Source organism: Cygnus olor, chromosome 4 (assembly GCF_009769625.2).
Source record: "Cygnus olor isolate bCygOlo1 chromosome 4, bCygOlo1.pri.v2, whole genome shotgun sequence".
Lineage (NCBI taxonomy): Eukaryota > Metazoa > Chordata > Aves > Anseriformes > Anatidae > Cygnus > Cygnus olor.
In genome coordinates, this window is record NC_049172.1 from 11,814,928 (window position 1) to 11,839,107 (window position 24,180).

General features: G+C 43.1%; 2 protein-coding genes across 4 annotated transcripts; one reads left to right on the top strand and one right to left on the bottom strand.

Moving 5' to 3' along the window:
* Positions 1 to 752: 752 nt before the first annotated feature.
* LOC121069599 (probable E3 ubiquitin-protein ligase HERC3) lies at positions 753 to 23,655 on the bottom strand. Of its 2 annotated transcripts, XM_040555931.1 has the most exons (23): positions 23,466 to 23,652; positions 22,726 to 22,858; positions 21,983 to 22,059; positions 21,219 to 21,440; positions 20,377 to 20,468; positions 19,667 to 19,797; positions 18,753 to 18,898; positions 18,348 to 18,424; positions 17,902 to 17,999; positions 17,346 to 17,405; positions 16,690 to 16,789; positions 11,968 to 12,151; positions 11,450 to 11,634; positions 9,845 to 9,940; positions 8,556 to 8,672; positions 8,353 to 8,469; positions 5,565 to 5,705; positions 5,285 to 5,451; positions 4,137 to 4,203; positions 3,851 to 3,924; positions 3,016 to 3,199; positions 2,533 to 2,632; positions 753 to 1,920 (listed from the first exon to the last, which is right to left on the bottom strand). In XM_040555931.1, exons 1-23 carry the CDS (start codon positions 23,557 to 23,559, stop codon positions 1,706 to 1,708), a joined length of 2,877 nt encoding a protein of 958 aa, XP_040411865.1. In that variant the 5' UTR covers positions 23,560 to 23,652; the 3' UTR covers positions 753 to 1,705. The 2 variants fall into 2 exon arrangements, with proteins under 2 accessions (XP_040411865.1, XP_040411866.1); XM_040555932.1 differs by lacking the exons at positions 753 to 1,920; positions 3,016 to 3,199 and having other exon boundaries at positions 2,555 to 2,632; positions 23,466 to 23,655.
* LOC121069603 (phosphatidylinositol N-acetylglucosaminyltransferase subunit Y) lies at positions 5,784 to 6,955 on the top strand. Of its 2 annotated transcripts, none has more exons than XM_040555937.1 (2): positions 5,784 to 5,979; positions 6,070 to 6,955. In XM_040555937.1, the coding sequence occupies exons 1-2, from the start codon at positions 5,831 to 5,833 to the stop codon at positions 6,233 to 6,235; spliced, it is 315 nt and encodes a 104-aa protein (XP_040411871.1). In that variant the 5' UTR covers positions 5,784 to 5,830; the 3' UTR covers positions 6,236 to 6,955. The 2 variants fall into 2 exon arrangements, with proteins under 2 accessions (XP_040411871.1, XP_040411872.1); XM_040555938.1 differs by having other exon boundaries at positions 5,831 to 5,979.
* Positions 23,656 to 24,180: the final 525 nt, after the last annotated feature.

Genomic DNA, 24,180 nt, shown 5'->3' on the forward strand with positions numbered 1-24,180 from the left:
GCTGCCAAGCTCTTTTGGAAGTCTAGCTCTTGGTTTCTCTTTCTGAACCTAGACTCAACCCCTGAACCCTTCAGGGAAGCAGAGGGAGACAGGCTGTGACAACATATAGGGAAAAGCTGCTGGAGCTGTCACGTGAAAGCTCTGAGCAATGTCCTTTGAACTGTCTGCTGAGAAGTAGTATTAAAAAAAATAAACTGATTTTCTCTGCAGTCCCTGTACACTTTTCATGTGTCTTCAAATGACACGTTTCCAGGGGTGACCTGTCCTTGCACTGGGAGGTGTATCAAATGCCTCAAACCAGCAGTGCTACTGTGGTACCCATCCCCACTAACACGTCAGTGAGTCAGGCAGGCAGCAACAGGATAGTTCCCCAAGTCTTAATGGACAACCTTACAGCGACAGAGGTTGTAACATTCATTTTTGCAGCTTGGGAGTAGTTTATTCATCATTAAAATACACCCAGCTCTGGAGAGGGGCACTGCGAGTAATGCACAACACGAAATCAAGGCAGAGGAGGTGGTGAAAATTTGTCATCTTCTCGCTCTAGATTTTTACATTCATATAAACCATACTCTGCACCAAATGTAAAAGACTTCGACTTGTTCAGTGTATGCAATGCACATTTGAAACACACCTGTATAGCCTTTGACTCCTCTTGTGAAGGCCTTGTGTATATGAACGAGGACAGAAAACAGATATACATTGTCATGCACAGGCAGCCACATAACAGAGGAAAAACAGAACCACAGGTATGAAAACTTAATCAATCATCGTTTAATTTAGCACAGTAAAAGCCTTCTTTACATATGTACATCTACTGACACACTTAAACCAAAGGAAAAAGGACGTCAGAAAAATCATGACTGCTATCCCTCAATTATTTTTTTTTTTACATAAAGCAAAATATATAGAGAAAATACACATTCTGCCTTTACATCCTGCCTGACATTGCCAATATCCTGCCAGGGTTAAACAGTTTTGGCAATGAGCTTCCAACTGTCCTGCAAGCCTCATATTCACAATGTTCTGCAGACAGAGCTGTTCTGCAGGCCTAAAATTCTGTTTTAATTGCCAGCTATCTCCTTAGAAGATGTAAAGCAACACAACAAACTAATTAATGCTTTACAAATACAGCCTCTGACAAAGTCTAGGAATGATCAAATCCTCTTCCTAAGAACTTCTCTCAGATAAGTAAAAGGCCATATTCAGGTAAGTACAGATTGCTCCTTCAATTCACAATTTAATGGATCAGGTCTTAGGGTTGGTTGCTCTCCAAGAGAATCCTTGACTAACACAGATTAAAATGTTACCCTGGCCTCCCCTTGTGACAATGACTTCAGCATACACTGTCTGTGTGTTTGGTAACGTACAAATCACAGAAACCCTGCTGTTGAAAGCTCGACCAACTAAAGAAGACCACTACAGCACAATTAGGATGAACACACATGTAAATATACTTGTTTACCAACTTGCTTCTTGCAAGCATGTTAAATAGTATTCTTTTTTTTACTAACTTTATAATCTAACAATCAAGTATATAATCAATATACAACCTCAGTGAATACACACAGTCAAGTATTTATGAAGTACAGTAAAAAAAAAGTCAGGGTAGAAACCAGTAAATCAGTTACCAAGAGGAAAAATATTACAAATGAAACAAAGACTTGCTTTCTTATTTGTGCTTTAACGTGCTCCTAACCAAAAGTCACTTAAAGGCAAAACCTTCATCATGCTCTATGGCACAGAGGAACTTTTTCTCCAGTATTTCCTTACTGCTGTACCTGGGGAGGAAGAGAATGTGGCTGCAGGCATTAGCTAGAGGAAAAAAATTATCTGGATTTTCCCATCCAGGATCTTGAATAGCAAAGCTAAAATATTCCAGTCCATAGGCAGGGATTCGATCAGATCCTGACAAAAAAGCTAAACAAAGGGGGATGGAACAAAGGCAAGTTAGCAAATTAAAAACAAACAAACAAGAAAATGTCATCAGAGGACGAAAAACATATGAAGGAAAATCAGTGTAAACATATAGCTCTTTCCATAAGCTAATTGTTCTGTGTTGCTCAATTTCTACCCGATTATAATAAAGTCTCTTGCTGATTCGTAATAATTATAAACCATCTTTTACTTATATAGACTTTGTGGATAAGAAAACCCAGGCTAGGTTTGATCTTCTACCTTTAAAAAGGATGAGGTAGCTTCCTTTGAGAAAGCTAAACTGCTTGTGTCAGCACGCAAGTTGAGGCCTCTGACCAGCAACTGATATCCACAAAAGTAAGGGGTAAAGTAATTGCAAGATACAAGGGCGTCAGATGCCTTTAAGCAAGCTTCAAGGGAGGTGAGAAGGGTCAGACCTGTGTCAATATTATTCTTAGTGTTAATCCTTTGTGGCTTTCACTAGAAAATGGGGGGGGAAAAGCATGCTGAAAAGCAGTTTGGGTCTACAGTATTTTTCACACACAAGCATCTAAATGTGTCTTGTGAGAGAGAGAGAAAAGGGCTGTAGGAAAGTTTAGAATGTCTGAATATTACCAAGAAACTTTTTCTTTTTTTCTTCTGGGAGCTTGAAAAACACAGTCCAAAAATTCTTGATGGTTTGATGTGACTCCTGATAGCCTCCGTACATCACATTCTGTTAAAGAGATAAAAATAAAACTGGCTTCGCTATTTCCATTTTTATTTAAAGCAACAACCGTTTATCTGATAATTTTATAATCCTGTTCATAGATGTTCAAATCCTCTTGACTGGAATCTGCTTGTTCATTTGTTTTTCAAAGATCCGTATGACAATCCTTGAGCTACAATTTAATTTTTATCACCCTATTTTCTCGAACCTAGTGTGGATTAGAAACAGACTCAAAACAATGTTACAAATGATAAAAAGAGTACCTTGAGCTACTACTATCTTTGTGTTCCTGACCTACACATTCAATAAAATAACAGGACTGAAAGAGTTTTTGCTCAGCAAACACCTTGTGCAAAACAGCAGAAAGCCACTCTGCCTGTATCCAATACCTTTTGCAGCAGACGCCAGTTGTATGTTGCGTGTCCCAGGAGAACAACTTGGAGCTCAACAGGGAGAAACATCTTCCAGCTTCTAGCTGGGCAGCCTCTTAAAAAACCTTGCATAAAGTCCTCAAATGGCTTCCGTACTGATTCATTGAATATGTAATTCACATATAAGTCAACAAATTCCTTCCTGCAAAAATATTTTGATTCAAAAAAGTAATACAAGAAGTGACTTTTAAAAAAGAGAAATACATAGAACTTTTTTTTTTCCTTTTTCTTTACTCTGTTTGACCTGCTTTATTGTCAAAACTCTTTACTGAAAGCAGTCACCTGCATAACTCAGGCCATAGACTTGCTCTGTGTCCTCTGTGCTGAGGTTAATATTAACACAAAACCTCATTGATAGATTGCTCCTCTTCCATTATGTACAAGACATGTTATTTACAAATAACTAAGCAGGGAATATTTTGCTCATAAAAAAATCTTACAGAGGTGTACCTGTGCCTGATTTCCCAGACAAGTTGTCTGTATTTCCCTGAAAATGTTGTTCGGGGACATTTTATATATTTGTTAGGAACTTCCCTGAAGAGACCAGGTATCCCTGCATATGCCAATGTCAGGATGACCAGGGATCCCTGTCTTATCCACTGCTGGCACAAACTGCTGATGTCTGGCACACATACAGCAGAAATAGCAAGAACTGAAAGCAAACAAGTTATTGGACTGAGATGAATGGCACAATGTTGATGCTCAGTATTTTCAAGAAATATGTGGGGATGGATATAGATACGACATTTTGTATACTCATAACAGATAACAGGACAAGAAAAATAAAACTGACCTGTTATGCTTAGTGACAGGAATGTTGGTACCATTTTCTTTAAGCTCAACCACAGAACCTCCTTCTTCTAGTTGCTGCACAGAAAGGAAAAACATTGGATGCCGTATCTCTTATATATATAATAGGCACATGTGAGCTATATCTATTACTCTTTCTTTCTGCGGGGCTTGACTCAGCACTCTCGCTAGTTTGTGTTTACAGACAAGTTTTTGTGTCATTTGCAGCGGGATACCGTCTTGCCTGAGTTACATGCTTGGCACATCTAAATGACACAATGGCATCTTACCACGAAGGTCATGTGCTGGCTCTCAAGCTCATCCTCAGATTCTTCATTCAAAATATTCTGAAGATTCCTTTCAAGAAAAAACAAAAAAAAAAGGAAAAATAGAGAAGAGACATTAAGACGATTCATTGCACTCTCAGATTCTGCTGAAAAGCATCCTTTGACAAGCAGTATTTAAATGTACACATATACAGAGTACTTGTACTCACACAGAGCCTTCATAATGTGGCCCTAAACTGATTTATACACTTGAGTTCTACAATTGCCATGACTTAAGGGCAAATGCCTTGATTACAAAGGATTCCAAGGAAGACAATCTCCATGCTCCGCGGGGATTTTACAGAGAGTAATTCCAGTGGCAAGTGGGCTCAGACCACAGCTTTATCCTTCCAAAGACCATCTAGTAAGGAATTATGTGTGCATCAGTGGGATGATCTGGGAGAACTTTTATAGAACAGTGTCTCTCAAAGCATTGCTGGCAACCCAACATTTCAGTACACTGAGGGCTTTTCTGCACGTTGACACAGTCACTGGCTCTAGGGAAAAGGTTCTTACCAACTGTTCATAGCACTTGTGTGGAATGCTAGGCTTCAGGTACCTAGAAGCTTTATGCTGCTGGCAGCAGCACCTCTTCCTGCAATATCTGCCTGTAATCTCTTATCTCAGTATGTGGAAACGCTGCATCTTGGTTCTCAGATTTGACATGACTGCAGCATAGGTTAATACTGCGCTCATGACTGGCTACTTTAAAATCACTGTGGAAATTAGCAATAAATAATTAAATAAATAAGGTTGTTATTTCAAGTCCAAACTACAGCTTGAAGTATTTATGAACCACATATTGCTAGTGTGGACTTAAGCTCACGTGGAGTGGCATCCCTACTCCTTCCAACGTCCAGGACTTGACTTTTTGTTTTGGTGATGCCAGCATCTGTTTGAGAGCTGTATTCCCGGCCAAGGAGCCTCCTTCAAAACACTGTGTTTTTTAGCAGCTCAGAAATGGCAAATATCATTGCCATAGGTGTACCTAACACTGCTTTCAAGATTTCTGTACACATCACCAAACGAGGAGACCTGCCTGAACTGTAGTTTCACAGCAAATTAGGAAATTCCTTAGGAATCTCACAGCTTAGGACATTTCTAGCTTGTACCTGGCTACTGCTGGCATCAGCTCCCTCAGATCCTCCAGGGTGGGTGCGATGTTCAACATCTTCTTGAAGAGAGCGCTGGGGAAGGGGAAGGGAGCATGGCATTTGTTATAAAAAGCCATCCCAAACAGGGTCCCAATCAGGACAAAAGTGTTGTCGTGGCTTGGCACCTATTTAGACATGAATTAAAAAAAAAAAAAAAAAAAAAAAAAGCAGAAGAAATTATAACTTTCTCTTTCTTGAAGCGCATTTCCCTTGCACCGGGGCTGCTCCACCGCCTTACCTGACTGGGGAACCAGACCAGCCGGGAGGAGAAGTGGCGGAAGGCACCGCTCCGGGGGTCGCTGAAGGCCCTGGCGGCGGTAGCGAAGAGCTCCTGGCACAGCCCGCCATCATCCCGCCCTTCCTCGCCCACGAACAGCACCTGCGGGCCCGGAGACACCCGTGACGAGAGGGGCCCGGCGCCGCGCGGAACCCGAGTGCGCTCCCCGCGGCACAGCCCGGCGCGTCCCGCCCGAGCACCGGAACCGAGCCCCGGGCGCGGCAGCCATGTTACGAGGGGGGCGCGGGGCCGTGGCGGCGCTGAGGCGGGCGGCGGGGAGCCGCGGGGCGGGCGGCCACGGCCAGGGGCAGGGGCAGGCGCTGGAGCCGACCCTGCTGCGCTTCTTGGTGTGCCCGCTCTCCAAGCGGCCGCTGAGGTGAGGGGGAAGCGAGCGGGTGCTGAAGGGCAAACCTAAGCTATTCGCTCCTCGCTTGGAATTATTATTATTTTTTTCTTGGCTGCCCAGGTATGACGAGTCTACTAACGAGCTCATTAATGAGGAGCTGGGCATCGCGTATCCCGTCATCGATGGCATCCCGAACATGATCCCAGAGGCTGCCAGGACAACGCGGAAGAAGCCCCCGGCTGACAGCTTGAAGGAGACCTCAGGGCCCGCTGGGCCCCAGCAGTAAAGCGATGGCTGGAGGGGGCGTACTGCCCTCCCTGCCCACACTGACCGTCCTCGTTCCGCTCCTGTCCCTAGCAGGCTTGTTCTATGCAGCCGCTGTGGATGAGACCTTCCCGCAGGGCTGCACCAGCACAAACAGCTTGTGTTTCTATAGTCTCCTCCTTCCTATTACAATACCAGTTTATGTGTTCTTCCACCTGTGGACCTGGATGGGGATTAAGCTCTTTAGGCACAACTAGTGCAATGCATTTGCTAAACCCCTGTGCTTCTCTAGAGCAACACAGTTTAGTCTCACAGGGTGCTACACTTGATTTGAGAGAGTTCCCATCTGGCACTGGTGACCGTTGCTGTTTTCCTAGTGGTATCTGGAACTGTATGAAGTCTTCTGCAGCAAGCCCATTACTTAATTACTGCTAAGGAAGATAGAGCGGAGGACTAACGAGAAGCATTAACTCTTTCTAGTATATCTCTTCAAGAACATTCTCTGTTTCTAATGGTACTACTGAAAATCTTACAGGTGGCAGTCATCTTTATTAGAAAAGACTGCACGCAGATTGAAATAACATCTTAGATAATAAGCAATGACAGTGTGGCAGTATGAGTCTCTCTTTGAGTCATGAAGCTTTAACTTTGTTCATATGTCTTGAAGTGATGTGTGTATTGAAATGTATTTGTCTCACTGTTAGAAGACTGTAAAATAAATGAGGCTGATGTTTAATAACAAGCTTTGAGTTAAATGAAGAAAGTTACTTGGGATGACACCCATGACTGTACATCCACCAACTGCTTGCTTTTGTTTATTTATTTTTTAATTTTTTTTTTTGTAAGAAAAAGATGGGCAAACAACAGCATTGCTTGCTGCCCAGAGAAGATGTATTTGTGCATCTAGGGGTTTTGTTAGGCAGAATCACCTACAACATATTTCAGTATCTATTTCAGAGATGTATGTCCTTATTCTATTTGTTAAGTGTGTCTGAGTGCACGAGTTTGATAGCCATGCTGGGTCATCTTCATTAAAGAGGCATCTCCTGACAGGTTGGAGGAGAAACAGCTTACTGAGCCCAGGATTTGGTAGCCAAGTCAGCAGCTACAAATACTACATACGTATGTAGGATATCTTTCCCCTTAACACGATCTCTTCCTCAGCATCTTCAGTAGAGAGCAAACAGGAGATACTTCTGCTAAATACTTCAACCTTCCCTGTTCCCGTTTACGGTAAGACTAGGGAATGGAGTGACAGAATGTCATTTAGCTGCTGAACATTTCAGAAATGCAGCACAAAGTTGTAAATGTTGCAGATCTTAGTAATACTGTCTATAGACAGTAGTGTCTGTTGGTGAGATACTAATCAAATTGACCAAGTAGCTGCTGCGCAAATAATGGTGTGATCTATAGTATGAAAGGCAGTGTGCAGAAGAGGTGTATTTGAAGGCTGACTGGTGAACATCTGGGAACTTGTTGGGGCTCCTATTATCAGTGGAGAGGCTCATCTAGAGGTTAGTACAGAGCACAAGCCTTATTTTCAGTGTAAAAAGTACCTATTTTAGCTGATGTACTGAGGAAGGGGGAAGGAAGGGTAGCTCTAGAAGCTATTTGTGAATCTTTTCCTAAATGTATAGGAAGGAAAAGCTTTGACAGCTCTGGCCAGCAAGAAGTCTCTTGGGAAGAAACAGAATCGGATAATGCATAGGTGCAGTACCAGACTGACAGTGCTTGTGTTAGTGACAGAACACAGGCACATGGTCCTTGTGTTGAGCTCAGCTCTGGGCAGATGCTTGGATCCCACATCAGCCACCTAACTGCTTTTGCAGGGCAGGGCTAGTATTGAAGAAAACTAGCCTAGAGTCTTCAAAGTCATTGTAGCAGTAATAGTAATGGACTTTGCCAATTACCAGTTTCCTGAGCAATCCTATTATATTGTCCCAAAGCAACTTCACAGTAAATAGCACTGCCACTTGCATTTAAATTATGCCCAGAAAGCCTAATGGCTATCTGGAACAGGAATGTAAAATACTACCCTCCCGATTTACTTTACATCCCCAGTGGAACTTTTTTATAATACTTCAGAACAGCGCAGTAATACATTTAGAGCTAAGAAAACAATATATTTTGATATCTTACTTTTAAGTTCCTGCTGAATTGATCATTTTGTGCTGTTATTAAATGATGCCGTATGTCATCCAGAAGGTGTTCTCGTCTGACAGCAAGAATATAGGGTTTCTCATATATCCAGCCTAGCTGTTGAAGAATTAAATAACCATTTGTTAAAAGTGTGTTTCTCTCTTCTAAATTGTAAAAACAAATAAAAAATTGGTCACACTTACAAAGTTGCAGCACGTGTACAGACTGTTGCATTCTAAATAATGAACCAAGATCTTGTCGTGCATGTCAAAGATGCATGGATATTTGGTCAGCATCCCTAGAGTACTCTGAAATATCATCTGAAATTACAAAGAAGAAAAGACATGATGATTTTTCACTTGCAAGATCAGAGTTTGGGGGTACGTGTAGAGATTGAACTGCCATCCTGTATTTCTGAAAAAGGCTTTTGATGTGTACATGACCACTATACCAACAGAATATGAACACTATACCAACATACCTGTACATGTACCAACATGTACATACTTTGTACACGAACACTATACCAACAGAGAGGCATGCTTCATAAAAGCAGCTTCTAAACACTTGCATGAATGGGAAACTGATAAGGAGGCATCCGAATTTTTGCAGAACTGTCTGCAGAACTGTCTGCAGAACTGTCTGCGTAGGCAGACAGTAATTACTGTAATGTAATTACAGTATCCCAGGAATAAAACAGTAATTTTATTCCTTGGGCTTCCTTTCTGGGCTGCAAGCTCACATTGCCAGCTCATGTCGAGCTTACCAACCAACATCCCCAGGTCCTTCTCCTCAGGGCTGATCTCAGTCCATTCTCCCAGCCTGTATTTGTGCTTGGTATTGCCCTGGCCCAGATACAGGACCTTGCATTTGGCCTTGTTGAACCTCATGAAGTTCACACACGCCCACCTCTCAAGCCTGTCAAGGTCCCCCTGGACCTTGTAAAAATAGTAAAAATGTCCTGGACACCCAAGTTAGATATGTTGTTATTAAAAGTGGAGAAGTGAACCATTTCACAGATTTTATTATTATTATTAACACTGCTTTTAGATATAAGTAAATGGAAGTGCTCAATAGGGTATCTCCATAAAAGTTTAAAGAGACCTCACAATAACTTTGTTAATTAAATATGATAATATATATATTTATATATATATATATAAATATATATAATATATGATAAAATCTAGAAGTATACTAGAAGCATAGCAACCATCCTTCACGCTGCTATTTCATACTCATTGCCAGTTTGAAGCAAACAGATCTAACCTCTTGGGAACAGCCCTGGCTCTCTGAACCAGGGAGTCAAAGGAAAGGTACTATTGTAGCTGCTGAAGTACCGAAACTGCAAACGGCTTGCATGATTTAGGACAGCTGGAGGAGTGGGAAAGTGCACTGTTACTTGGGTGGAGTTTAGAGTTGACTTCCATTTATATTGATTTACAAAACAGCAGAATAAGTGTTTTGTGCTGCTGTAAGATTTTATACTTACAAAATGTTTCATGTTGAATAACCATTTGATAATTTTTTTCACTTCGGACACATAGAAGTTGTTTTCTTGTAGTCTGAAGCCAGCCCTGGTGTTCACCTGCATTGATAGACACAATATGAAAAGCAGAACTGCTGAGCTATGCATCTGTAAGCAGGACAGGACTCAGAAGAAACCGGGCTCCCAGCAGAAATAGCTCTGAGACCCTGCACAGAAATGGAAGTATAGAAACACTACAACACTATAGAAGCACTCAACAGTGGCAAGTCACAGAAAACCATGTAAAAACTTGCAGGAACGTGATTTTCATTTACAACAAAGACTTGTTAGCAAAGGTATGAAAGGTATTTTTTTCCCACTTTGTCTGTCATGTTGCAAGAGAATCTGAAGTTCCTCATTCACTTTCATATTTGTTGCCTGACAGAGATGTGATTTTGGGGGGGGGGGGGGTTGGGGGGAAGTGACCACAAAGATGCAAATGATGTCACCACTTACTGAGGAGTACCCTCCTGCACTTCTGAGTTTTATCCAGTGAATAGATTCAAAAGTATAAACTTAGTATAAATTTAGAGGTCCAAGTCTGCATTCTCAGCCAAAAGGATACTGAATTCTGAACCCAATTTATCAGTTCTCTGATTCACACTGAGAGCATGCTTGAACTTTCCCCTTTCCTAAACTTTGAAAATCTCAGCAAGAGAAAGGATGTCTTTTGAGAAGAATACAGCTATTGTCCCCTCTCTTCCCCTTATTCGTATGCAGCTAAACATGTTATAATTCTCCTGTTTCAGAAAACTTCTCAGGTAACAGGCTCTTAAAGCATCCTACAGTATTACTGTGACAGCCATGTTGTGCCAAATAGGTGGGCTGTCATTTAAATGCTGTGAGCAGTTACTGGGGTGAGGGATCTCACTGGCAGGCACCACTGTGCTGCTTTTACATGGCAAGGGCTTGGTAGCAGGGAGGATGCAGGGGTGGCCTCTGTGAGGAGCCCAGAAGCTGCCCTGTGTCAGATAAGAGCCAATTTAGCTGCCTCCAAAAGGGACCCTCTGCTTTGCCCACAATGATAATTGGTGGGTGACCTGCCTGTCCTTATCTCAACTCCAGAGCCCTTTCCATCCTATTTCTCCCCTTTTTTCTTTCAGAAGGGGAAGTGAGAGAGCCGTTGTGGTGTTCAGCTGCATAGCATGGTAAAACCACCACAGCTACATCCATAGCTCAACATGCATCAAGGCATGCAGTCCTCACTGAAAGCATTCCCTCCCACCTTGAGGCTATAACATGCTTCAGTTCTTCATTTGTGCTCTAGGGGATCGTGCTTGGCAGAGGGTTTGGACTAGATGATCTTCAAAAGTCCCTTCCAACCTCAACCATTCTGTGATTCATTTCTACAGACAGTCAGCCAGGCACTGTTCAAAAGCATGATTTGGGGGAGGTAGTGGGACAACTCAACTCCTTCAAAGACATGCTAAAAAGATTCCTGAAGGAATGTCAAAGCACCATGTTTCCTTGTAAGAAGGAAACACTGAAAATTCAACAAAGAAAAAGGATTAAAGTATTCTAAATCATACTGATACGTCCTGTCTAATCCGGATCCAAACACCTTCTCACCTGGTAAAGAATATTCAGTATTTGCAGAGTCTCATGCAATCTAAGAGTAGTCTCGTGTTCAAAGAGATGTATTTGCAACACTCCATTTTTCCTGATTAATCGATGCAGTGTGTTCTGGGAAAGCTTCTGATATATATGGACCAGATTCTTGAAAAGTAATGTGTCTAGATTTGACCACAGGCATTCTGTAAATAAAACAACAGCTAGTAAGATATCCACCACAGGTAACATGCAAATGACTACTTTTTTTTTTTTTTAAGTTGCATTTTCCCTTCTTATCAACTGAACAAAACGAAATGCTTAATTTCATAGTACAAAATCAGTAAACCTCAGATTGAGAAACACTGTTTTTCTTGTGCCTGCTTTTTCTGTAGTAGTCCCCATATTTGTATTTCTACCAAAAGTATTTCTTCCAGGCTGAACTCTGGAACAAATTACATCAACAATACTATCTCTTGCTCAACAACCCAAAATGACCAAACATTTAATCATTCAATTCCATCTACATCAAACCCTACCAAGGGCTTTCCGGTCCTTCTGCCGGAGCTTCAAAATGGCTTTTGCTAACAGCCTGAGAGAACAGTAAGAGCTCTCATCATCTCCCTGAAGAAGGAAAGGCAAGATCAAGTAGACTCTGAAATTTTCAGGTGAGATGGGAGAAGAAGACAATGATGGCAGCAAATTCTTAATTCCATTTTGCACCTTCAGGGAAAAAAAAAAAAAAAACAGGGATTAAAAATGCAATTGTGTTATGCCAAAATAACCCATGAATTAGGTTAGCACAGAATTTCTGTTTCATTCACAAATCTTCTTTCACACACTAGGTCTAGGATACTACCTTTAAATTCAATTCCTGAATTAGTCGGTTTTCTGATTGATTTTGGGTAACTCATTCATCCATTTATTTTCCCCAATAGAAAAAAGACAACTTTCTGGGGTAATTCTGCCATCATTTCTCTTCACTGGGAAGCCTGGCAGCTTTTTGTAAAAGGCCTTGTTCCCTGCACTAAGACTTTCATAAAACTTCACCTCTCCAGGATTCAGCTTCAGCAGGGACAACAAACAAACTCTTCAAGAAGCTTCCTGAAAGGTTGGATTAATTTTTTTTCCATAGAATCATTCAGGTTGGAAAAGACCCCTAGGATCATCTAGTCCAACCTTTAACCTAGTACTAAAGCCCACCACTAAACCATGCTGCTAAGTTCTAAATCTAAGGCTTCTTGAAGACCTCCAGGGATGGTGACTCAACCACTTCCCTGGACAGCCCATTCCAACGCCACACAACCCTTCCAGCAAAGAAATTTCTCCTAATATTCAGCCTAAGCCTCCTCTGGCACAACTTGAGGCCATTTCCCCTCATCATATCACTTGGTGCTTGGGAGAAGAGACCAATCCCCACCTTGCTACAACCTCATTTGAGGTAATTGTAAAGTACAGTAAGGTCTCCCCTGAGCCTTCTCTTCTCCAAGAGAAACAACCCCAGCTCCCTCAGCCACTCAGAACAAGTCATAAGACTTCTTCTCTATACCCTTCACCTGCTTTGTTGCCCTTGTTTGGGCACACTACAGCACTGCAATGTCTTTCTTGTAGCAAGAGGCCCAAAACTGAACACAGTTTTCAAGGTGCAGCCCAGAGCCAAGTACAGGGGGGCAATGTCTTCCCTGGTCCTGCTGGCCACACTATTTCTAATCCAGGATGCTGTTGGCCTTGTTGAACCTCATAGAGCTGGCCTGATCCCATCAACCCAGCCTATCCAGAGTTCTCTGCAGACCTTTCCTACCCTCGAGCAGATCAACACTCACGCCTAACTTGGTGTCATCAGTAAACTTACTGAGGGTACACTCAATCCCCTCATCCAGATCATTGATAAAGATATTGAAGAAAAGTGGCCCCAATACTGAGCCCCAGGGGACTCCACTAGTGACCGGCCTCCAGCTGGATTTAACTCCATTCACCACAACTCTTTGGGCCCAGCCACCCAGTCAGTTTTTAACCCAACAAAGCGTACACCAGTCCAGGCCTTGAGCTGCCAGCTTCTTCAGGAGAATGCTGTAGGAAACAGTATCATAAGCCTTACCAAAGTCTAGCTAGACAACATCCACAGCCTTTCCCTCATCCACTGACTACGTCACCTTGTCACAGAAGAAGATCAGGTTCCTCAGCCTTTGATAAACCCATGCTGACTGGGCCTGATCACCTGGCTGTCCTGTAAGTGCTGTAAGATAGCACTCAAGATCATCTGCTCCGTGAGCTTCCTTGGCACTGAAGTCAGACTGACAGGCCTGTAGTTTCCCAGATCTTCCTTCCAGCCCTTCTTGTAGATAGGCATCCTGTTTACTAGCCTCTAGTCAGCTGGGACCTCCCCTGATAGCCAGGACCACTAATAAATGATGGAAAGCAGCTTGGTGAGCACTCCCACCAGCTCCTTCAGTACCCTCAGGTGGACCCCATCTAGCCCCATACACTTGCATATATCTAAGTTGCATATATCTAATCATTTCCTCGTGGATTATGAGGGCTTCATTCTGCTCCACATCCCAATCTACCAGCTCAGGGGGCTGAATACCTGGAGAACAACTGGTCTTGCTGATAAAGACTGAAGCAAAGAAGGCATTAAGCCTTTTCCTCATCTCTTATCAGTATGTTTCTCTTCACATCCAATAAAGGATAGAGATTCTCTTTAGTCCTTCTTTTCTTGTTTATGTATTTATAAAATCATTTTTATTGTCTTTAATAGCAATAGCCAGATTGAGCTCAAATTGGGCTTTGGCTTTTCTAATTTTGTCCCCGTACAGCCTCATTACATCTTTGTAGTCCTCCTGAGTGACCTGCCCTTTCTTCCAAAGGTCATAAACCCTCTTTTTCTTTCCGAGCTCTAGCTGCAGCTCTCTGTTCAGCCAGGCCAGTTTTCTTTCATGCTGGCTTATCTTTTGGCACATGGGGTCGGCCTGCTCCTGTGCCTTTAGGATTTCTTTCTTGAAGAGCGTCCAGCCTTCCTGGACTCTTTTGTTCTTCAGGACTGCCTCCCAAGGGACTCCACCAACCAGCCTCATTACCAGGCCGAAGTCTGTCCTCCAGAAGTCCAAGGTGACAGTTCTGGTAACCCCCTTCCTTACTTTTCCAAGAATTGAAAGCTCTATTATTTTATGATCACTGTGCCCAAGATGGCCTCCAACCTTCACATCACCCACAAGTCCTTTTCTGTTTCTGAGCAAAAGGTCCAGCGGGCACTGTCCCTAGCTGGCTCGCTCAGTAGCTCCATCAGGAAGTTATCTTCCACACACTCTAGAAACCTCCTAGACTGTTTCCTCTGTGCTGGGTTGTACTTCCAGCAGACATCTGATAAGTAGAAGTCCCCTATGAGAACAAGGGCTAGCGACTGCGAAACCTGTTCCAGCTGTTTGTAGATTATTCGTCTGCTTCTTCGGCCTATTTAGGCAGTCTATAACAGATGTCCACCAGGACATCTGCCTCATTGGCCTTCCCTCTGATTCTTAATCATAAACATTCAACCCTGTCATCGCCATTATTAATCTCAAGACAACCCAAACACTCCCTAACATACGGGGCTACCCCACCACTTCTCCTTCCTACCATATCCATTCTGAAGAGTTTGTAGCCGTCCATTGCAGCAGTCCATTCATGAGAGCCATCCCACCATGTTTCACTGATAGCAACTATGTCACAGCCCTCTTGCTGCACAATGGCTTCCAGCTCCTTCTGTTTGTTGCCCATATCGTGTGCATTGGTGTAGATGCACTTCAGTTGGGCTAGCGATCCTGCCACCTTTTGGGGGGAAGAAGCCCTGCATGACCATTCCCAGGTACTTTTGTGATTTCTAACCTGACAATATCCCTTGTGCCTTTGGTACCACATGGTTCTCCATCCCCTACCTCAACAGGGGTGGTAGACCAATGGACCTTGCTAGCACATTGTTCTTTAACCATTGTCATATCACCCCCAGGCTTGTCTCTGTCAAGCCTGGTTTTATCCCCTTCCCTCCCCTTTCAAATCTAGTTTAAAGCCTTATCAGTGAGCCCTGCTAACTCCTGAGCAAAGATCCTTTTCCCCCTTAGAGACAGGTGAATGCCATCCATTGCCAGCAGGCCTGGTGTCTTGTAAAATGACCGATGATCAAAAAATCCAAAGTTCTGCTGGTGACACCAGGCTTGGAGCCAGATAATGATTCGCTGACTTTTCCTGTTCCTCAACCCATCAATCCCTGCAACTGGAGAGAGGGGAAAACATCACCTGTACTCCTGACCTCTCAACAACTGTGTCACGAGGCCCTGAAGTCTCTTTTGATTGTCCTCAGACTTTGTCATCTCTGCGTACTTGAAAAATCACTAACAGGTAATAGTCTGAGGGCCAAACCAGGACAAGAAGCTCTCTCTTCACATCCTTAATCTGGGCCCTGGGGAGGCAGCAGACCTCCCTATGAAGCAGGTCTGGTCTGCACATTGGGCCTTCTGTTCCCTTCAGAAGGGAGTCTCCCACAACAGTGACGTGTCTTTTTTTTCTTGGTGGGAGCTATTTTAATGCAGGGCACAGGTCAACGTGACCTTCGTGTCACCTCCAAGCCAGATGTACCGCATTCCCCGGTGTTGCTCAGATCGACCTGCAAAGCTTCACACCTATTGTGCATGGGCACCTGAGAAGGTGAGAAGTTCCTAAGCGGATGAACCTGCTGCGCCAGGCCGGGACTTGTTGCCATTGCCCCTTATCCTCTAGGTCAGTGCATTCGGCCAGGTGGAGAGAGGACAGGGAAGCCCCTCTATTGAGTGTCCCTTCTGTCTGCTGGGCCTGTCTCAGAAAAGGTAGGGAGCAACTCCAGAAGTCTGTCTCCTCAGACTCCCTGATATACCTCAGTCTATTCACCTCTTACCATAGCAGAGGAGTGCCTCAACCTGGGCATACCTCCCACAAGCGTACTTGCTCCTGCCATACTGAACTCCCTAGGGCTGCCTTTGTTCACAGGGAAGGACAGGGGACACAATCCACTCCTGGCTCCACTCAAGCCCTGTCAGCCGCTCTCGTGAGTGCTGCCGGTTCCTGGTGGCTTCCTCGTTGTGAGAAACACCTTGCATGCCCTGATCCCCCACTCGGCTGCAGAACACATCTGTCCCACATTTGCTTTGTTTGTGAAAGACTGGGAAAACCTAAACCTCTGGGGAAAATAGTAGTCAGATCTAGAGCTCCTTGGTGTCCATGTAGTGAGAATTCTTATATCAAATCCTTACCTCCTGGTAGATTGTCTTGTTGCTGATCTTGTTATAAAAACATTGCACTTCTCTCATGTCTACACCTGAGATTTCTTTGGAAGTTTTGAAATGTTTGTCTCTGTCACAAAGGAAAAAAATCAAATGATCTGTTTTTTATTACTGACTGAACAGTGAAGCACCCTAACACCAGAAAATACTTAGAATTAAGCCCCAACTCCAGTGAGTACAGCTTCACCTGTTTTATAAAGATATTCTCACTGTGGTGCGTCCTCATTAATATTCTGTCATTCCCATCTTGTGTAGTGATGCACTGTTAATAACTGTTAATAACAGGCTTGCTGTATTTCACCCAAAAATGAATTGCACTTCGGTGCTGGGAGGAGCTATTATGGACTGTAATAAAGTGGGAGCTGTAATATTGCCTCACGAGATTAAAATCATCCATCAATTGTCACTATGGGATGGTCTACTACAATATGAGCTTCTACAGCAAATTTTGGTAGGAACTACAGGATAAAAAAATAATTTTAGTTCAAGCTTTTCCTTGAAAATGCAGACTTGCTTCTTGCGAATTCAGATGCAACTATTCTTCTCTACATACATAGCTTAAAATAACACTTTGTGATCAGTTTATATTAAGCAAATATTTTTATGTCTATGTCAGCACACACTACCTCTTCTCCAGGAAGCTTCCATTGATGCAAGCCTCAGATGAAAAGATCAGTCTGATATTCCTGAGTAAAAAAAAAAAAGAAAAAAAAAAAGGCAAAGAAAAAAACCAAACCAATCCTTTCAACAAAAGTAGCAACCTCATTATTTAATTCTGAAAGAACAAAAGCCATGTGTACAAGGGTATCTCCACCTAACCACATAAAAATTTCTTAACAACACCATATTGAGAGCTTTTACACAAGGCCTCAGTCTCTAGACTGGTTTAACTTTGTCAGCTCTTCACCAATTTAACAACCAATTCTTGCAATGAGAAGGACTGGCTCCCAAAACCAGGCAGTACATCTGTTCTGTTCTTTCAAAAGGGTTATCAAGGGGCTGTTGCTTATGAGCATGTGTTTTTCCTTTGCAAAAATTAAGTAAGCAGTGCTGGTACGAGATATGGCCCTCGGCTAAATTCTCAAACATCAGTTCCTACAAAAGTCTTCAAAGAATAATATTTTTTAGGGAAAATTATGTGTTGGGGGAAAAAAAAAAATCAACACCAGCATTCTGACTTACTTTTTTGTAGTTTCCCAGTGTTTTGGACGGGAATTAGAAATCCATGCATCCACTTCGTTCTCCTTCAGAGTTGCAATTCCATTCAAAGGATAGGAATTCTGTAGGAAATGCATGAATATGTGATGAGATTAAAGGTATAGCAGATGTGATTCTTTTTTTCAAGTCAATCACTACAAGAACATTTCAGCCTAAATATAAATAAATTAATGGTCATCCAGTGTGACCCAGATGCAGAAAACATAGAACAGAAATATAATTGCAATACAAGTCTGTTTCTAACAGAAATATAATTGCAATACAAGTCTGTTTCTGATGTAGGCATGAGAAGAACTGCAAAGAGACTTATCTTTAGTTGGAGCATTAAAAGCAGAATAGAAAAATCAAAAGCTTCCAATAGCATTGTGAACAATGGTAAAACTACAAGCTGTAAACAAATATGTACATACCCTTTCCTTCAAGCAAAGGACAATACTCTCCTTTTCTTCTGACGTAGTTTTAATCACCTTTTGTGAGGTGTTGTTTTCTGTGAAAGAATGAAAAGGTTTTCAAACAGTTGAAGACACAGTCATTGCTACATAGTGTTCAGTGCACAGAGGTGGCATATTAAAAAAAAAAAAAGACAGCAGCTGTCTATCTAAAAGTTGATTCCTTGAGGCCATTGCTCATGATGATAAACCAAATGGCAAATAGATTTACACATTGCTAGACTGTGTTTGGGACTGTCAAGCAAGCATGAGATAACAGTCTAAGCAACTAGAAGCCATCAGCTTTCTAGTGTAAACAGGAAATCAAGAAATCAAACTGAACTGAAGAAATTAATACAGATTGTACACATCTGCAGTGTTCATTACCCTGACAGAATTTTCCATTATCCACTGGTGAATTGATGGGAAGTGGTATCAATTGATTAGCCACTCTCTCATTTCCCAGCTGTCCTTCATCAGAACCAAATAAATAGACTTTGTCCAAGGAGGGGACATAGACCAGGGTGTGCTGTCTGTTCAGAAAAAGAAAAATGGTCAGAACAAGTTAATACCACTGAGCTAGTTAGAATACAATTTACAGATATGTTTTCAGAGGGGATAGCTGAGGCTTGTCTTTAGAAGTCATGACAGTCCAGCCATAGAGTCCCTTTAACTGAAGTCATAGGACCCTTTCCTGCTATAAACATAGTAAAAAAGTAAAAAAATACACTCAAATTTCCTATACTATCCCCTAATGTTTGTGATTTACCCTGGTTCTGCATAAAAAAAATTAAGTGTTATGCCGTGCTAGCTTCCTTCCATTTTTTTCCAAGTGCAAATTCCACACTGCTGAGTCTGATTCAAAACCCAGGAAATTCAACAGGAGACTTTTTCTGTCCCAGTTCCAGAAAGGCAGAATGAAACTGGATCATTTTCACTATTGCTTGGTTCTTTCTAAGGTTCCACCCAGTCTTTTGAAGGAGATGGGAACTCGATGACTTTTCTGACTTAGCCTTTTGACAGTCTTCTGTCCTTTGGAACCCAGTACACCCTTCATTTCTTGGAAGAGCAAGAGTCAAGGACTCCTGATGGTTTTTGCAGCCCTCTCCCCCTGCTTGGCACTGGCTGAGGGTTCTGATTTCACAGGGTTTGTGGCAGAAGGGTGGCCTGATCAGGAAGATCATTGACAGAGCTGAACATACAGGGATTTGAACATATTGGTGACTTTCATCCCTGCTGTTCTTTGGTGATTCCCCTAAAACTCAGACCTCAGAAGGCATTTTATTAAGGTACTTTCCTACCTTCCACAGGCAACCTGTGAAACTCTTGCTCCCCACAGCTCAGCCACTACACGAGGTGTTAGTTCATTCCGGGTGGAGTTGTGACCAAGCTGGCCAGCCCCTCCTGCTCCAAATGTGCACACCAAGCCATCCTTGAAGATGAAGAAACAAACAACAGGATCTCTGCATTATTAACAGCATTCAAATGGTCACAGTCAAGAGAGAGACCCAGCAAGACACAATATGCATTATGGGCCTTTACTCAAAACATCCCTCATTCAAACAGTTCACTGCTCTTCAAGCCTAATATTATGTTGTTTTTATGCCCAAATCCTTTAACTCCTGAAAAAAAAAATAACTCCTGAGAATAACTCCCTGTTGTTTAAGCATTTTATTGTATGAGTCAAACCTAGTGAATGACCTATTGCTCTCATTTGCTCACAGTATGCTATTAAAAAAAAAAAAAAAAAGTATGTTTAAAAAGTATGAAGTGTCAAACTGCTTCTCTTTGCCCCAGGATTCCCGTTCACCATCTCCCTTCCCGTTCATGCAGGTGATATGAATCTGAGCAAAGGCCAATTTTCCCACTACCGCAGTTAGTACGCCTTTGGGATCATCTCCAGAATCCAATGGAAGCAAGCATTGACATTCCAATTTCTCTGTGTTGAGTTTTAGCAGTGTATCTTTTCTCCCAGCATTTCTCAGATGCTGAGTTTCAATTTCAGATTCACCTTGGAGAGAACTGCAGTATGATCTGCCCCACATGAGATAAATACAGCCTTCCAGTGCTCTAATGCTTCAATGTATGATGGGTAGTCCTTGTCTGGAAAGAAAATACAGCATAGCTAAAGTGAAAGCATACTGGAGTGTAGAACTAAAGATTTAGAAAATACTTCTTTTGGCATTTTACAGTCCTATCTTACAGCAATTCAAATATTTATGACTTGGTTTCAAGTTGTTTTCTACCCTCCACTATAACATTCTCTTTCTCATAATGTTCTGTCTGGTTCATAGTTTTTTCTCTGTTCTAGGTCTGAAACAAAATGCAACACTTTCACATTTGTTTGATGAAAGGTACTTGGCCTCAAAATATCTGATTTTCAAGGAGTTGAACATATTCAACAACTTCAGGTTCTGTCTGGCCAAGGCAACTCTGCTCTTGCCTTCTAAGTCTGAAGACAATGGGTGACTTTAATTATTTTTTCACCTTATCTTCACAGAAAATTAAAGAAGGCAAAGAGGTATAAAATGAATTTCTTTCATGCAGGTTTGGCTGGAAAGAGACATATGGTTTTACGAGCCCAGACTACCCACTTGGCCACATAAAATGGTGACAAAATGATCTGTAGATATATAACACCTAAATCCCTTGATCCTTTGTGCATTTTTTGGTCAGGATGCAATAGCTTCGAAACAAAAAACTTATCTAAATATACTTGCTTCCAAAGTCCCTACCACCCACTGCTGTTCCAAAGAGATTTGGCATTCTAGAACAATTCCTGTGTGCGGAAAGTTCACTGCGCAGGAAAATACCTTTCTATTGCTTTGCTCTCAAACTGCTTTCTTTCCTTACCTTCCGTGTGTCCGAGTCCCAGCTGTCCAAAGTCGTTCTTTCCCCAGGAGTACACGGCTCCAGAGAGTGACACAGCAATGCTGTGAGCTCCTCCAGCAGCAATTTGAGCAAGTGGGATGCCCTTTAGTCCTTTCACCAGCTGTGGTTTGGGGGTGAGTGTGACTTGTCTCCCCACTCCAAGCTGTCCATAGGCATTCTGGCCCCAGGTAAAGAGCTCACTTCCTTCACACGTGGAACAAAAGAAAACAGGATTTCCTTGAGTCTTTGTACTTTGGGAGTGGGAGTGAGAATCAGTGCTGTTTTCAGAGATCTAGCTCCTAAGTGCTAGGAGTACATCAGCGGCAGAAGCCAAATCTCCCTGTCTGCTTCTGCCCCCTTCAGGCCAGTCCCATGCTGCCTATGTGACTCATCACAGCAAGAATAAAAGCAGGGTGTTGCCTCTATTGCCGTACTTTTATGAACCAGAGAAGAGCTCAAACTTTAAAACGTCCAGGTCTGGTGAGCGTAGGGCAGGGCAGCCACGTTTGCTCTCCACAACGCACCTTTGAGGAGGGGTAGTGCTAAGGAATTGGAGAAAGAACTGCAGGTCCCTGAGAGCTGGGAAGGAAGGGCGGTGCTGACAGAGAGCACAGTTTGTGTCACCTATCCATTGCTCATTACTGATGGTGTCACTAACTACTGGACACAGTTCAGGGTCTCCCTTCTGAGCAAGCCTGTCAAATGGGACTCCCATTTGGAGAAAAGGTGTGCATAAAAGAGACTACCTCTGGACAGTGCCATGGAGTGATGGTCCCCACAGGCTATTTGAACAATTTCTCGGTTTCCCAGTTCTTCCACCAGCCTACGAAGATAAGGAAAAAATACCAAATCAAAACAGATGCTGTGCCATGAGACTAAGTAAAAGAAAGAGGATCCTCTGCTCACCACGTCCTAGGACGTTTAGCAGTATTTACATAGAAAAATATTGGTCATATCTCAGTTGATTCACCCTGCTCTTATACTAGCCTCCTTCAGCTTCACTAACTGATTTGATTGTGGTTTGCACCAGAGGAAGCTGAAAGCGAATCAGTCTCATCCCTGGGCAAACTAGCAGCAAATTCCATAAGCATACTGCTATATCATTTATAGATGCTGGTTACCCTCACAGATTAATCAGAAGGTGGCAAGGTTTAGGTGGGCCTGGGTCTTTCACACACAGCTTTCCTAAGCCACATGTAGTTTGCATGTCATTTGCATGACTAGTGTATGTACTTATCCTTACTAAGTTTTGAGAGGAACCTGTACCGTCAGTATCTCAAACAGCTCAGATCTTAGTGTTACCCTCAAAATCAGAACATTTCTTGCTGGTTAAAAAAGAAGACAAAGTTTTGAGTTTTAGGAATGCAAGTGTTCTTGTTTCTTTTTTACAGTAAGAGCATGCCTAGGTTTCTTGAATGTTACCTTTAAGAAAAGGAGGACGTTCTCTGACCATTGCAATACATACATTCACCCTGCGAAAGCTTCTTACCTTGGCTTAAAGCAGTTATCCGAAGATGTAACCCAGTGTTTGGAAAGCTTCCCATCACAGGAGAGAAGGAGCGTATGTGTTTCATTACAGTTGGAACATTTCACCTCCTCCTTTCTCTGTAACTGCACATGTTCTACAGAACAAATAAAGACAGGCATGGCAGTCACACTAAGGAAGCAGGCACCTTAACCATTTCCGCTCCCTCCCCAGTATCTCTGTGTGCTACTGCTTTCACCAAGAGTTTCTGCTCCTTGGGAAGAAGTGCAGCAAACACAGGCAATATTTTCTCAGGTCACTCAGAGCTTCAGTGTCCTTTGCACTACTTTGTTGTCCACCAGCCACTCTCCTGGCTGTCACTAGAAGACATTTCGCCATCTCTCAGATACAGGCTCTGAAAACAATCACTGACATGTCAGCAGAAGTACACTTAATTTTGCACAGCTGTGGAGAGTGTCCCGGGGAAAAAAGGCACTTGCTGAGTTATCTGACTGCCCTAGATTTGTCACACGCTTAGGCACAGGTTGTCTCGAAGTCAGATGTTTTACAAGACACTGGAGAAGCAGTAAAATTCACACCTTGGCTGTCCCACCGCCCACCTTTCTCACCTCCCCAGCTTAACCACAGCATGCAGCCAGACAGGGGCATCCGTCCCCATCACCCCCGTCTCCTCCCCAACCCCTGGCTCCTGGCGGGGTCTCCGACCCCCCCACCCCCGGTACGCCGCCGGTTCCCCCCCGCACCTTCCGCTGCCGCCGGCCGCTGCTGGGGGCTGCGCTTCTGCTGTCCGGCCCGCTGCCGCTGCCGCAGCCGCTGCTTTTTCCTTCCCCCGGCCATGCCGTGCCACCAAGCAGCCTGCTACCGCTAGGCTGAGCCCGAGGCAGCTCCTTTACGCCTGCTCCCCGCCCCAGCCAGCCTCGGCCCGGCGGGGAAACGAAACCGAAAGCGAAAACCGGGAGCTCCAGCAGCTGGGGAGGTTCCCGGGATGCTGACGCTTGGAGGTGCTGAGCTGGGAAACGGGAATCTGCGCTCGAAAGGATTCCCATTCTCGCATATTCTCTCCTGCTGTCTGCTAAGTCTCCCCCTGCCTCTAAAGGAGAACACGCGCAGGGCCACCTTGTACAATAAATGATACCAGTGTTAGGGATCAAATACATGGAAAGACATAAGAGCATCTTCATTGTATTCCCAATACCTTTAACTGATGAACTGAATGCTTAAAAAAAATCATGCTGCTGAATGCTGAGCACAGACAGGGAGGATAGAAGGGGTAAGGCGTGCTGTGAAAGTAGCACTAAGGACGCGATTTTACAGATTCTTACTGGCATTGAGTGAAATGCTGCAGAAAAAAATAATTACTGAGACAACAGGACTGTTTAATATGATACACTTAAATGAAACAGAATGGAGTGAACAAAAAGGCACAGAGAGTCAATGTGGTGAAAAATAACAACAGGG